The following is a 15,741-nucleotide window of genomic DNA, read 5'->3' on the forward strand; positions in this document are numbered from 1 at the left end:
CTATTCTAGAGGGGTGGTGTTGAAGCGGGTGCCTTGTGTGCAGATGTGGGGTAAACGGGCGTCAGGTGGCCCTGTGGCTCGGAGTTTCAGATTATCGACACGATGGAAAGAGTTGCTAGTGGGCTCTCTTCGCTACGCCTACATAGGGCAGTATAAAAAATTGTAGACAGGGGGAAACGTTGGAAGAGAAGAGCGTGAAATATGTAAAAGGCAGATCGGCGAAGCGCCCATAAAGCACCTGCGCCAGCGGTGCTGCCTCGTGTGTTGCCCTCTCTGCGATATACTTTCCGATAATGCGCGTGGCAATGCTTACATAAAGGGGCAACACACGCAGGGGGAGTCCCTGCACGTACTGGGCAGTCACTTAGGCAACAGGCGTGGCTATCCTTGGCTCGGGGGATCACGCAGAAAAGGCCTCCTTGAGCTGCAGCAGCTGCGGAACCTCCGACGGGGACAAGCCCAAGCGCGAAGCACAGAGATCTGCCAAGCAGTCCATGTCCTATGCAGATGCAAACATGCGGGGATAGGCGCACGTAGACTTGCACACAACGCTATCGCACACCAGGAACGGGGTGTTGAGGGCAAGCAGCAGATGAGGACACATTTAGCGAGCGTCTAGGCAGCAGGGAGCAAGCGCTGGCTCTGCAGTCGCGTGTCTGTGGGAGGGCAAAACTCAACAGCGGCCGCATGAGGCTACGGCGAGCAGCACAGAACAACAAAGGGACACCGCAGAGGGGGTCCATAGAAACTGCACGCCCAGCGAGACCTGGGTGGCGAAGGCTTTCCACTGCCGATACCAAAAGAAAGAGCAAAGAGGAGAGCAGAATAAGCCGACGGAATCGACAGATGCACACGCATGTGTGTTTGTGCCTTACTAGTGTGAGTTGTCTCTTCACCTTGGCAGCCACCGAAAGTTCCTGACACAACAAAACACCCGAACGCAGGATGCTTGAGCCTCAAGGGGCAGCTGACTGCGGAGGCCGTGCACCCCGATGCCCCTACATGCACGTCGCAGTGAAGCGCACACCGGACTGTGTGAGAGTATTTTCGAACCAAAGACGCCACACAATGCTACGCATGCTTCGGTGAGGATGGGAGGGGAGGAAGGGTCCTCCCGAATGCAACCCGTCTATTGGTGCGTCTTGGGGGAGCAACGAGAGACGCTGTGCAGTACGTGAATGCAAGCGATCCGAGATCATCAAGAGACGCCGCCTGTGGGGGCCATGCGAGCCTATGCGTCCACGGACTGCCTGCCTACCTCCTCTGGAGCATGCCCCGCTGGCCTTTGCAGCCGCTGCAGCGCCTTGTCTTTGCGAGACTCCTCTTGCAGCAATTGCTGCGCTTCGCCAAGGCAGCGCGTGGCCAGGCGTTGTACTGACAGCACCACACACCTGTTGGTAAGGACCTGCGCATCGAATGGAAACGGCTCGCAGCGAGAGTGCCGCCCGCGATGAAGCGGAAGAGAACAAAGGACGTGGCAGGAAAGGACGGGAGAGGCAGTAAGCTGCACTTAGCAGGAGGCACTGTGATGCTGCGGACTCTTTGCATGAGCAAAGACGACGCGCAGCAACGGGAAAGCGCACTAGGTGTGGCAGCATGCGCTCTGCGGTGAGGGGCTGCATGAGCAACAGAGAATCCACACAGCCACGGCAGAGAGGCTAAATACGATAGTAGAAGGAGGCAGGGATTGCAGAAGAATCGGACGGACTTGCGGCATGCCTTGTTGCTTTGCCACCTCGCGAAATTCGGCAAGAGGTTCCACCAGGCAGCTCGCGTAAGCAGAGGCAGTCTGCGGAGCCTGAGGGCGCTCAACGAGCAAAAAGGAAATTAAACCCTCGATTTGCCGCGAACGCAGGCGTCAAGCACAGATTCGCAAAAAGCATGCAGCTAAACAGCTCACACAGATCTCTCAGGCTTCCCCAACGCGGCCAAAGTGTTGGCAAAGGGTGCTACTCATCAAAACACTTGCGCGTCTTGTGCAGGGAGGGCATGCATAAAATTTAACTTTTTCTACATAGGTATGCGCCGACAGGTAAATGTATATATACATAATATATATATATATATATATATATATATATATATATATAGACATAAAGCATAGAGCAATAGACACCTACAGAGAGACAAATAACGGCATGCAGATAGATGTGCGCAACACTAGAGACCTTCAGAGAGAGGCAAGGGCACTCTTACATGCACCCTCCTCAAAATGGAAGCCATACGGCTGCAGGAGGGGTGTACATACGGATGCGCACTGCACAGCAGCAGCTACATTGAAAGCGCGCACAATACGTTGGGGTCTTAAGCCAGCTAGCCAGAGAGCTCTCAAGATCGCCAAACGACGATCACTGCAAAGAGCGAAATGCGGGTTGGGGGGCGGAACGGTAGGGAAAGTAGAAAGTCTGCATCCATACATAGCTGGCTATGTGCAGCTAGCGAGGCTTGTTACCTGCCGAACGACAAGCCGGAACTTGGCGGGAAGGGCACGGAGGGCGGCGAGAGGCAAAGCGCACTGAGTAGCTAGCAGTCCTACAAGCAAATCTTCCTGCAAGGAAGCAACCGTGCACACTCCCATGTGTGTGTTTTATTTCTTGAAGAGCGGCTTCAGGTTGCCCTCCAGCAAAACGCGGCAAGACAGGTGGCATGCACAGCTGATAAGGGTAAAAGGCATACTGCCACATCTAAACCCGTGCGTTTGTACTCTGCCACATGGATATCCGAATGCATTGATGCACAAAAGCGGTTAGGCAATTAGGCCCGCTCCTGGGGTCCTTGAGGAAATTATGCAGGGTTGTGGATGCATCTGTGTGAGGATGTACTAATAGGACGCTGTGTGTGTGTGTGTGTGTGTGTGTGCGCGCGCGCGCGCGCGTGTGCGTGAGTGTGTAAGAGTATGCCTGTGTGTGTCGGTATGCGGCTGTGTGCGCAGACGACGTAGAAGCACATGAAGGCGCTATACATGCAGTGCTCCCCCTCCAAACAGATAGAGAAAGGCTCCAAAACTTTATGTCTAGCCCTTTCCTTCCGGATAGCCCGTGATACTCCATCTTTAGAGGGGCCCTTACACCTCAGTTTTTGCTTACAACTACTCGAGTTGCTTCCTCGGCTTCTGTGCGTAAATGGTTGAAACGCCAGTACACATCTTCTCGAATGCGCTGCATGCGGACTTGACAGACTCCAGGGGCAGCTGCTGCTTCCTCGAGAAGCAGCGAGATGGCCTAAGGAGACAGGCGCACACACAGAGGCGAGGCTTCCACAGTCAGTCCACGCAGTCGGTGCTGGAGTGCCGCCACCCCCTCCGCCCCCCCTCAAGGAAGAGCAGCAAGTAGTTCGCAGCGTAGACGCCGCAGCAAGAATAAAGTAGCTGTGTCATTGATTCTGCAGCCTAGCTACTCCACAGGAGAAGGCATTTCGCATCTGCTGCACTGGAGAACGAATCAGCAGACTGCCACCCACCCGTATGATGGGGGGCAGTTGGCTGGGGCCTGTGCTGCTGCCTTGTGAGGCTCCCGTTGTTGCCGCCACAGGTGAGGCTGTTCCTGATGCGGAGTCGCAAGTCCACTCTTTGGGAGCTGCCAGCTGAGCAGCGAGCTCCTCGACGTCTGCGCAGATGGACGCGAGAAGCAGAGCTGTCTCTAGGAAGCTGCTGCTGGTGGAAATTCCTCCGCGAGCGTCGCCTGCACGCATGCGGGCAGACCGGGTGCAGCGCGAAGCACCAGGGCCTTACAATCGCATAACAAAACTCGAACAAGAACGCTGACGACTTGCAGCCGCCAGCAGATGCACAAGAAGAAGACGCCATCCTAAAGAAAAAAACGGCCTCTCACCAGGCACGCCCTCCTGCAGATGGTAACTTGCCGCTGCCGCCGCAGCCCGTGATGCATGCTCTGCCGCCGACTCTCGCAGCACGCGGAGAAGCTGCCGCAGCAGCTCAGCAAAGAGTTTCAAGCTGCTGGGGAGGAGAGGCCGCGAGAAGAGCAGGGTGCGAGGGTCCTTGGGGAGAGGGGCTGAAGCCAGCATAGCCGCGCTGACGTTTTGTTGAGGTGGGGTGGCAGCAACAGTAGCAGGAGAACTTTTAGAGGTCATGAGATCTCTCGGGTCCTCATAGCCAAAGAGGAGATTCGCCGTGCTGAACAACTCGGCGGTCGAAGAGAGCCGGAGCTGCAAATCGCCAACAACGCAGAGCTGGTGGAATTCTCCCGAATCAAATAGAAGTGCGGAATGGGGGCTTACACGCAGTTCGCCGCACGTGTGGCCAAATACGTATGGTTAACGCATTCACATATATGCCGCCCTGCCTGTCTGTATGTGTGTCTGTATCTGTGTATGTACTCTGTGTGAATGCATGTATGTACATATATGTATGTATATGTATGTATGTATGTGTACATATATGTGTGTATATATATGTGTTTGTATACAAATATATATATACATATGTGTGTATGTGTATATATGTATGTATACATATATATGTGTATGTAAATATATGTATGCATGTATACATATATATACATATGTATGGGGGTATGCGATGGAGGAGTCCGTGTAGTAGCGCATGCGGTGCTGGGGCCATGTTTAGCAAAGCCGTCTGTTCCTTACGCATTCGTTTACGATGCCAGGTAGTCGTTTAGGAGAGGGGGCGAGCGGCTGCCTTGTCAGCAGGAGGGAAAACGAGGCAGCAATCTCTCCGGCCTGTAGCTGCCCCCACAGCCGCAAGTCGAATGCAGCAGCGGCTGTAGACAGGCATTCGCTTTGCAGCAGTGCGCGCTGCTGCAGTGATCCGGCAGGCAGCAAGCCGTCCAAGCAGCCGACGAACCTGAAAGCAGCTCATCGCCAGACACCACCAACACTTGAGCGGCCTTCCAAATGCTAACGCAGATACCCGCATGCGTGCCGCATGGGAGGCGCGCACACAGACGTTCCTCAGTTTCTGCTTTTGCCGTTGGACAAAACATGCACGCTGCAGGTGCAGACAACAAACGACGTGGCTTAAAACGAGCCGGAAAGAGCACTCAAAGCCTTGGAAACTTCCCCAACCGAGACGAAATGAGGCTGCAAACGGACCGCTGCAACGCGAGAACGTTCCATAGAAATGCATCGCCATACGCCGGTTCTCCAGCGGAGGGGCAACAGAGGGACAGACACTGCAGCAGCAAGAGCAGCCGCAACAGCACACATCACAGTGCACAGATCCTGTGCAGGCTCCGGCATTTACATCTGACGGCAAGGCTGCTGCAGCCGCCCCTATCCAGGGGGAGGGATGTGCGAAGCAATAACCCTCCTGCCTCCTCGCCGTTGAACAAACTTCTAACACGCCTGCCGGAGCAGCTTCTGCAGCAGCTGCCCCAGCAAGTGCATTTGGCCTTGACAGTTTACCTGCAGCGTTTCCTTCAGCAGCAGGTGCAGCAAATTAATAGGCGGCGATTTCCCAGGATCATCGAGGGGGCCTTCCCACGGCGATTGCATCCACGAGAGCTTCAAGGCAAGAGGCAGCAGCAGCAACGGGGCAGTGCCCAGAGACGCAGATATGGCATGCAGAAAACAGCGGAGCAGCTGCAGCAAACAGCAGCCGCATGACTATCGGCCTCATGAGGACTACAGGTGCCGCCTTCCGATCGGGAAGCTCAACAAAAGTGCCTCGTGCAAAGCTCGAAAACGAAATATCACGATGCCCACAAGTTGCAGGCGCAGGGGCTAAAGAGTTGAATACGAAGACGGACTACTGCCTCGTCGTTGGTGGATAGCTGCTTGGGGAGTTGCGACAGCAGCTGCTGCAGGTGCTGATTGCTTGGAGTCAAAGGCTGCTTCGCACCGCAGACCGCTCCTGCAGCGGCAACCGCTGCTGCAGAGACTATCGGGCGAATAAGAGTTTCCACGAAGACACCCTCCGCTGCAGCAGCAATAGTTCCATGCACACATATATATATATATATATATATACCCGCAAGTACACACAGATAGACATACGCATACGTGTGCCCATACATACGTACACATCCAGATGCACATACAGACATACAGATGCACATACAGACATACAGATGCACATACAGACATACAGATGCACATACAGACATACACCCACATACATCCACATGCACATACAGGCATACATACACATGCACATACATACAGATGCACATACAGACATACATCCACATGCACATACAGACATACATGCACATACAGACATACGTCCACATGCAGATACATCCACAAGCACAAACAGACATACATGCAGATACATACACAAGCACATACAGACATACATCCACATACATACACATGCACATACATCCACATACACATACAGACATACATACACATGCACATATATACATACACATGCACGTGCATCCATCCACATGCACATACAGACATGGATACACAACCACACACGTACATACAGATAGATACGTGCAGAGATACATCCGGACGAATCCAAAAACACTTCTATAAACGCATTTTCCTTGCACGAAGGATCCAAAGGAGTCGTTGAAAACACGCAGCACAGGGGGCATCGCCGCCAACAGCAGCAGAAATCGTGAGCCCACCCGCCTCCGTCCCTGTCTGCGAAGCGAGGAGAGGGCGCACAACTCTTCCTAAGGCTACGAGCCATTCAGTTTCTGCAGCCATGAGAAGCTCAGCAGGAGCTGCTGGTGGCTCGGCGCTGTCTGTCGCTGTTGCGGGTGCTAGAGGAGTCGACGTTTTTGCTGACACACTGCCCTTTAGTTGCAGCAGCAAAGTCTTTAGTTCCAGCAACAAACGCTGAGCGAGCGCCTCCTTGAGATCCGCTGCAGCCACCACAAACAGCAGCAGCAGCTGCCGCACCGCTTCGGCGGATGCTTCCATTTCTTGTTGACGATGATGAAGCGGTTCAGTAATGCAGCTCCTGCTGTTGCTGCGGCTGTTTGCGCTGTGAGAAAAGGTCAGAAGATCTCTTAGAGCCATTTCCTCCTGAAGGGGTGTCGAGACGAGCAAGAAGGCATCAGCAGCTGCCGTATCTGCAGATGGCGGTGTATTTAGTTCTGTGGCTCCAGCGGCAGGAGCTGCAGAGTCTGCTCCCTCAGTTAGTGTCACTGCGGCGCCTTGCTGCTGATCTTGCTGCTGATCTTGCTGCTGATCTTGCTGCTGATCCTGTGGGCTCTCTAGATCGTAAAATTCTGCTGCTGCTGCCACGGTTTGCTGCAAGCGTTGTAGTTCATCGTACGTCTGCTGCAGCAGCAAACATCTGGAAGTGGCAGCCGGCGAAAGCGACACTTGCAGCAGTTGCAGATGCTGCTGCGAGGGCTGCTCTTGTCCATTTTCCGTGAACGCTGCCTTTTTTACTGCCTCCAGAAGCTGTAAAAGTGCCTGATGCGCAGCTGGAGGGTCTAGCTTAGCCGCTGCTGTTGCCGCTGCTATTGCTACTGGCATCCAGACACTGTCTTTCGGCGTGTCGCTCCTAGTTGTGCTGCGCTGTTGCAACGAGGGAGGCAGCAACAGCGCTTTCACGTCTTGAACGAGCTTTCTCACGGCAGCAGTAGCAGCAGCAGCAGCTGTTGCTGTCTTCGGTAGGCTCTTCTGCGTCAAGGGCTCATCACACGAGACATCTGTTTGTACCAGCACCTGACCACCGTTGTTGCTGCTACTACCACTGTTGTTGCTGCTACTACTACTGTTCTTGTCGCTGCTGTAACTACTACTACTGTTGTTGCTGCTGGTGAAGGTGCTAGTGCTGCCGAGCGACTCCTGGAGAGTATGAGCAACGGCCTGAAGTGCTTTGTACGCCTGCAGTCCAAGCCGTGAGAGCTGCTGCCGTCTTGCAGCCTCGCGTTTTTGTTGCAGCAGAGTCAGCGCGACTTTCCGCGTGCGGCGAAGATCGGCGTGCTGTTGCTGCACCTCAATTGTCGCCGCTGCCTGCTGCTGCTGGAAGCAAAGACCCCCCAAGTCTTTTTCTGCTGCATCGAGCGTATCCTGGAGAGCTGCGATCTCGTTCCTGCTGAGATACAGCTGCGACAGCAGCTGCTCCTGCACCAGCAGCGCATCCCTCTCCAGATCGGCCCCTAAGGCATCGAGGTTTTGACTCCTAAAGCAGCAAACGCAAGAGTGAAATCGAGAGGAAAGCAGTGAGAAGCAGCACCACGTGCTGATGGAGAGTTCGCCTCGACAGGCAGCCGCTACGCTTTCGCCACGCTGCCCTCAGTGTGTATCCTCGTGGGTGCCCTTTGTTCCCCTCTATCCATCTGCCACTCGTCTGCCTCCGTCTCTAAAATGCCTCTTCAGAGCATTTGCCGCTTCCAGTCAGTCAGAGTGACGATACTTTACCTGCTCGCCTGCAGCACGAACTCCAGAGGGCTCGCTGCTGCAGTGGCTGCGGCAGCGGCAGCAGACAGTGGAAGGCCTCTCGCGGAGGCGGAGGCAGCAGTTGCTGAGCCTCCGTTCTCTCTGCATGCCTCAACACTGACCATGTTGAGTGACTGCTCGCGTCTTGAGACGTTCTCAAGGGGGCACTGTAGGCGCGGCAACAGCAGCAGCTAAAGCTGCAAAGGTGACTCTCAGCGTCTGCCGCAAAAAGAGACACGAAAGCGCATATCCGCGCGACTCCAAATAAGCCTCCTCCGCGTGAGGCTTCGGAAGGGTACCCCAGCCTTTTACGAGTGGAAGCCTGGCTGATCTCCGCTATATACCCCCATTGCGTGACTCCTCGTCTCGACTGTCCCTTCAAGAACGCCCGTCCCCTGCACCCCAGGAGGTTGCCAGTACTTTCTGCGCACAAGACAAGTCAATTTACTGCCTCAAAACTACACAACGCCCAGGAAAAGGGTTTTGGGCATCTTCCGCTGAGGCTGGAAGGGCCCCCTAATGTCGGCGGCTACTGCTCGGGGGGGCCCCCCTTGGGCGTACTACGTACCCAAACCACCAGCGGTGCAGCTGCAACTTGAATAAGAAGACAGAACCTCCTTGCGCCTTCGCATAAACGAAAAAGCCGTTCCAAGAGCCATACTGTATTTTGTGTGTACTTCCCTTGACGGTGGCTGCAAGCGTCTCTTCGTGCTCCCATGCTCTCGCCTTTTACGCGGGGCCCTCGGCTCACTGCCCCCCCGGCACCGGTCGAATTCCCCAAAGAAGATGCGCGTTCCTCCGGCTCCTACACGGCTGTCCAACTGAAATTTCGGCTTTTAGCGGTGTGCTTTGATGAGGAAGAGACGGAGAGGAGGGGGGGGAACAGGGGCGAGGGAAACCAACGTCTGTGGCACGCCGCCTCGCACATGGCGGGCGTTGCACACTGCTCATATGGCCTACTGCAAAGTGGCAGCTGCGCTGTATATACAGGGCCCTTGCACTCCTACAAAAAGAAACTGGCTACGAAAAGTGCTATTCGGCCATTTCCGGCGATCTACGGGCTCCGACACTGCAACAATTTTAACCCCCTTTAGGCGTGATGCCCTAAAAGTTGGCTCGCAATGTGTCTTGAAGACGTGAGCCTCCGTGAGCAAATGCAATCCTGTATATCCTCAGTTCAGGCTTCGAAAGATGCTGTGGGGGTGGTCTTTTTGTGCGCCTTGCGTATATCCCACCCTTATAGGCAAGCGGGTGACCTTCCCTTCAGCGTGCTGTACGGGGGGGCCCCTCGGAAATTTGCTACTAGGGGATGCTGATCTTGGTTGCTCCATTGCTTAGTCCTCTTATGAAGGCACAGATAGAAGTCTTACACTGCAGGCTCTCACTAGAGCAGGGTCCGCTTCCCATGCAGCGCAAACAGATCTCCTGCTAACACCGCTGCCATCGCAGCTGTTGGAGACGCGACGTGCGAGTTTCTTGCATTCCAGCGTGCACACGCCTTTTCATCAAGATGTACGAATCTCTTGCAGCACCCCTCTCGCACCTGTACATGAATGGGCGCATTTGTGTGGCATGAGCCGTATTCACGTAGCTGAGTGGGGCACCAGGAAAGGGGGGGACAAGTGAAGTGCCACGGGAGCAGTCAGTTCTCCGTCATCTCCCTCGAAGATGAACGGCTTACACTATACCTCTTCGCACTCTTCGCTACACTCATGGCAACGAAACGCGAATGTGTCAAGAATTTACCATTCATTTGACCGCCCGAAGATACCACAACAGAGTAGCGTTTGCTAAGTATTTCACGACGAAATGTTGTAGGCGTCGTCGTGCATGCCACATCCGATGTGCAACGTGCTGCGCATGCCCCCTGTGCTTAAAGGGAGCAGATTTGCTGGACCCGACTGGCTCTTTTCCCTCATCAGAAACACACAGGAGCGCGTGCAGGGGACGGCGAGAATTCTTCTGGAAGGCACTCAATAACTTGCTACTAAGTTTATGAGGTGTCTCGAGTTCAGGGTCTCTCTAGGAACACTTTAGAAGAAGCGCTACAGCTACGCCCAATCGGACAATCTCGATTGTTGTGTACGAATACGTATATATATATACATTTTTATATGTAGATACAGCTGCTCGGATATTGTATTGCATCTGAAAACCGATCTCAAATCCAAAAGTTGCTCTCTTGAACCTGCTCGGTGCATGCATCAGCACGCTCTCAATGAATGCTCTTTGCACCGGAGAGTCGCTTGAAATATGCTTTGCGACAAAAAGGAAGGTACAAGCATTCGATGATGTCAAGCGCAGGGGTCTCTCTGTGTACGAAGGAAGCCGCAGGTGACCTTTGGAAGGATGATGCTCCTTCCAGCATTAAAACCCCGGATTTATCATCAAGACAAGAGCTGTGTCTTAACCTAAAGGCCGACTGAGAGAGACCAGCGTAGCATGCGCTCCGAAAATTCCATCGGGTAGCCCTATGCCTTGCAAACAGTCCTGCACTGTGCAGTCCTGTGAAGGAGTCGTGGACTTGGCGTCCCTTTAAGAAAAGGCGGGCGAGAAAGTACGCCGGTTTCAAAATAACATGCGCCTTAAAAACTGAGACATTCAACCAGAAGGTACCGCATCCTGAGGGGTAGCAACGCTGTTTTTTTGGGCATGCTATGATTAGCAACTTGCGCGAGAGTGTGCGCTGGCAGCGTCTCTGGCCAGCGCTCTGCTGGATAAAATCGTATAATTGTTCTTGTCGCAAGCAGGCGCACTAGGAGAGCCACGCGGTCGTAAAAGATTCCCTGAACTGGGGGCTGCTGCCTTCGCTGTGCTGGTGGCTGCTGCCCGCGTTCCCGCCTAAGCCTCCGTTAAGCGCTTCCGTCGTTTGTCTTCCCCCTTCTTCTCCGCTGCGTCTTATCTATCGGTCAGTCTGCATACGCAGAGGCTCTTCAGCTCTTTCAACTACGAAAAAGGCGCTGGCTCAAGAAACACTTGTCCTAGCCATCAGGAGGCATCAGTCCTGGAGTCTCCCGAGTTAAGCGCGTTTTGTGTCTGAGTCTGATTGGTGAGATGCTGTAGGCTCCTCCTCTGCTCGTAAGCGATGCACCTCCAAAGGAGAACGCCCTCCAGAGACTGACGAACTGCTGCAAAGGCATGCCGACTTTGGAAAGCGGTGAAGATAGTGCCTCGTAGTGAGGCCATCAGCGGAATGCAGCGAGGAAGAGGAGAAAGGAGGAGAAGACCGCAGGCACTCACTGACAAGGGAGACAGAGCAAGCAGCCGCTTTAACAAGGCCCCTACAGAAAAATTATCTACGTCCTCTAGACTTTTGTAGAATACAAGTGGCTATTGAGATTCCTCCGTTGTTCCCTGCAAGTTCTCGGCACCGGCTTCTTCAAGCGTCTGCCTCATCATCTCGTACGCAGCGTTCTGCAGAAATGTCAGAGCGCAGCCACACGCCAAGCCTTGGAATGAGTTGTGTCACGCATGAAGGAAGGCGTCGATCAACTGCACAGGCCGCCTCAGAGGAAGAGTCTCGACAGCGCATGACGGGATCACCCCCCGCGGAGATGGCTAACAAACAGGAGAGGTGCAAAGAAGCGTAGATATATTCGCATAGAAGCACGTAATGAAAACAATGCGTATAGAAGTACGAAGGGCGAGAGCCAGGAGAGCACGAAGGCATGCGTGTCGAAGGAAGGGAAAAAGGCGCAGCAATTATTTCCACGAACGTGCATGGGGAATGCGAAGGGCGGAGGAAGAAGGTGTCAACAAAACGCAGCATATACATATGTATATACCAAATGCCCATATACGTCTACATCTTTGCAAAAAAACCCTTCCGCGCACAGCGCTTACACAGCACTGCTGCAAGCGAGCACACATATCGTCCGCTTGCAGCTTTTCTGCTCGCAGAAGCAGGCAGCGAGAATGCGTGCGAGGGAGTTAGTCAGCGAGAGGAGAAGAACAAAAACAAGAAGCTGCACTCCACGAACCAACCGGAAGAGATGCAACTGTGTGCGTCGCTCTTACCCGTGACAGCGCGATTCCCAAAAAGCCCGTGGCATGGCAGAAAACAAAATCTTTCGGAGTCAGTTGGAGCTCGGCGCGTCTCGTTTCTGGAGTTCCCGCAAGAACAGCTTTCCCCAGCGCCTGATCTCGAAGGCCTCGCCAGCTCTGTCGAAGAGGGAGACGGCTAACAAACGGTTCGCCTTCCACAGGGATGCAGCGCACAGTCCATGCGGTGTACGTACTGGCGTCGGGTCCGCTGCGTTCTGACGGATATACCTGGAATTTCAAGGGGGTTGAAAGCCCCAACTCGCGCTCCAAAGCGTAGATATGACCCTGTGTACGTACACCACAAAAGGCAGCAACAATACAAGCCTTACAGACGAAATCTTCCCGAATCCCGGCGGTCTGCCGTACAGCCCCTTTTCTCATGCAACGGATTTCGACGTCATGATGATGCACAGGTTCGATCTCGATATCTTCACAAAAACAAAAGCGCTTTCATGCAAGACTGCCCGTTTCTTGGAGCGTCACATCCATTCATGCATCGCTCTACGTAGATCCACGGCAACACACAGCACGAGCATCTACTACGTGCATGTATGTAGATGCACATGTATGTGGATATATGTGTGCACACACCTATCCACATATTTACTCACATCTATACACATATTTACACATACTGACATACAGATCTATCCAGATACTTACACACACAGACATGCAGATCTATCCACATATTAACACACGTCATTCCACATATTTACACACACAGACACACATACAGATACAGACCTATTCACATATTCATACACACCTGTCCACATATTTACACACACACACACATATACAGACCTATCCACATATTAACACACACAGACATACAGACTTATCCACATGTTTACACACACCTATGTACATATTTACACACACAGACACACATACATATACAGACCTATCCACGTATTCACACACAGAAATGCAGATCTATCCACATATTTACACACACCTATATACGTACCTATGCACATTTACACACACAGACACACATGCCTATCCACATTCACACACACAGGCACACATGCCTATCCACACATTAACACACACACACACACAAACAGATGTACACGCGCACATACACAGACAGGTAGGCCTTGTTGTAGTTAGCCCCCCCAATCCTTAGAGGTCTTGACAAGGCACATCTCTCCCTCTGTGTCTAATCGCCCGCCTGTTTGGTCAAACGGGTTCTGTTGCGCAGTTCGATTTGCACACCTCCGTCGGAGACCACTTGGGGAGCTCAACGACATGCGTCTTGAGGATTCCAGCGGCTCCCTCCGTTAGCGCTTGCTTGAGAACTGGACGCCCGGGAAGCCAAGAGTCTCTGAGAAAGCTCACGGCAGCAGCGAAAGCCTCGTCTGCTAATTTGAGGCCTTTCCTAAAGGCCCAGACATCGAGAGGCTCCCCGCCGTAAATCGGCACGTGCAGCCAATTGAATGGAGAGACGCAGCCTCTCCCCAAGGCCTCTTTTGCAGCGGCATATTGAGGCGCATGAGTCTCAGCGCAGGCTTCTGCCGCAAGGGCTTGCTGCATTTCCCACGCCGCCACCGTCTGCTGCTGCCGCTGCTTTGCCGCATCCTCACCCCCGAATGGAAAGAGAGCCGCAATGCGATGCGGCAGAGACGTCTTGTCAACATACATCGGGGGACCTCCGCGGGAGATCCCTACGCCGTTGTCGTGTGCGTCTACTGCCTCGACGAACTGCGTGTACACCTCAAGCATCATGGCGCGCAGCGATCCCTCATCTTCTATGCCTGCAAAAAGCACATTTCAGCGGTCCCCTCTCCCGCCTTCAGAAACAGGTGTCTGCTTCAAAGCCACGCCACCCTCCAGCAGCATACAGAGAAAACGCATGCATACATGCATGCATGCACGCTAGCCGTGCGCTACTTACTAACTGACGGGAACCTTCATCTACACAAAAGGATTAAACACACGCCTTTCCTTCCCTCCCCGCGTTCCCGCAACTTACCAAAGCGTTCCCGCAGAAGACGAATTCCAAAGTGCACGTAAACGAGGCCAGCGCTACTGAGCTTCGTAACCGCCTCTCTCAGGCGCGGAGGATTTTCCAGTTGGCAAGGTTCGAGAAGACTCTCCGGAGGCGCAGCCTCATATTTGGCGAAATCAAACGTCGTCGTAAAGCCCCGCTGGTGATGATCAAAACGCTTCGTCTCGGCATCATGAACGCCTCCGACATCAACGAGAATCTCACACTTCTCGTGCAGCGCCGGATCCCTCGTCCTAAGAATCTTGGCATTCGAAAACTCCGGCAGGGATAAGAGCATAGCACATGCCAAAATTTCATCCAAGTGGAAGCTGCAAACAAAATGAACGCAAGCGCAGGCAGCAACACAAGGCAAAAAACCGTCGAAAGCGCGCAAGAGCCGACGGTGAAAGCATGCAAACAAAGAGAGAGAGAGAGAGCAAGAAGGCAGCGTGGAAGAGGCAGACAGATATATAGCACAGATATACACATACACGCAAATACACATACAAACATGTACACAGCCACACATACTACATACATACAGCCACACATACACACAGAGCTGGCCAGAAATCTCTTTCGTGACGGCTTTGACGCTTGTCTCTAGACTAGTGTGCGAGTTCATTTACGGAGGAGCATTTTGAGCACGTCTGCATGCAGAACTAAGTAAACACAGAGAAATATCCATCCTTTCACGGGCAGAAAGAAGAAAATCCAAAAGAAACTCCAGGGGGAGGAAGGGGAAAAGGCCGCAGCGCAGCCGAATCACACACGACGATCCTCGTAAGTGCTACAAAAATACTCGCATTTCTGCTATACGGTAGCGCCATACCGTCCATCGTGAGTGCCGATTGTGGGACCTTCATGTTGCCAGAAAGTCTCTAAAGAGGTTTGCTGCTGCTGCAGCAGCAAGGGTGTAGAGGAGGGGGCCTCTTCGTGGCGGCAGTGCTCCATTGCGGTTGGTGTGCTCTGCAGCAGCAAGTCGCATAAATACGGCTGGCGACAGGTGGGCATTTCAAAGAGACAGGCATGCATGCAGGCACCATTCAAGGGCTTGTTCGTGCTGTCCAGCAGCTGTGGCGCCTTCGTAAGAATTTTTCAGCCGTGCATGTACTGAGAAGCTGCGAGGTGTGGGGGTGAGGGGCTTTGGTCAAGGCTTCTCACGAAAAATCGAGGATGCGGCGGGAAGGGGAGCAGTGAACGTCTGTCGAGAAAAGTCAGACGTCGGAAGGCAGACGTGTTCAGTAGCAAAAAGAGGGGAGTTGGAGAGGAAGTTGCCAACCGCATAGAACTGGGCCTTTAGCATATGCGGCTTCGGCCCTTCTTCCTGGTCCTTGTGTCGATTTTTCTGCTTTTCCTGATTTTTCTGC

The 15,741-nt window shown here is 53.4% G+C and overlaps 2 protein-coding genes across 2 annotated transcripts; both read right to left on the reverse strand.

The window, feature by feature from the left end:
* Window positions 1-4,581: 4,581 nt before the first annotated feature.
* Window positions 4,582-8,456, reverse strand: LOC34622770 (protein bunched, class 2/F/G isoform). The gene is made up of 6 exons (XM_026337725.1): window positions 8,314-8,456; window positions 6,561-8,074; window positions 5,727-5,896; window positions 5,383-5,559; window positions 5,071-5,150; window positions 4,582-4,822 (listed from the first exon to the last, which is right to left on the reverse strand). The coding sequence occupies exons 1-6, from the start codon at window positions 8,454-8,456 to the stop codon at window positions 4,582-4,584; spliced, it is 2,325 nt and encodes a 774-aa protein (XP_026193510.1).
* A 3,205-nt stretch (window positions 8,457-11,661) lies between these two features.
* On the reverse strand, window positions 11,662-15,417 carry LOC34622768 (UPF0160 protein MYG1, mitochondrial). Its single transcript, XM_026337726.1, has 6 exons — window positions 15,366-15,417; window positions 15,204-15,231; window positions 14,357-14,700; window positions 13,600-14,138; window positions 12,349-12,660; window positions 11,662-11,745 (listed from the first exon to the last, which is right to left on the reverse strand). The coding sequence occupies exons 1-6, from the start codon at window positions 15,415-15,417 to the stop codon at window positions 11,662-11,664; spliced, it is 1,359 nt and encodes a 452-aa protein (XP_026193511.1).
* Between the last annotated feature and the right edge of the window lie 324 nt (window positions 15,418-15,741).

The sequence above is a fragment of the Cyclospora cayetanensis genome, unplaced genomic scaffold (genome assembly GCF_002999335.1).
Source record: "Cyclospora cayetanensis isolate NF1_C8 unplaced genomic scaffold, CcayRef3 CcayRef3_contig_2, whole genome shotgun sequence".
NCBI classification, from domain to species: domain Eukaryota; phylum Apicomplexa; class Conoidasida; order Eucoccidiorida; family Eimeriidae; genus Cyclospora; species Cyclospora cayetanensis.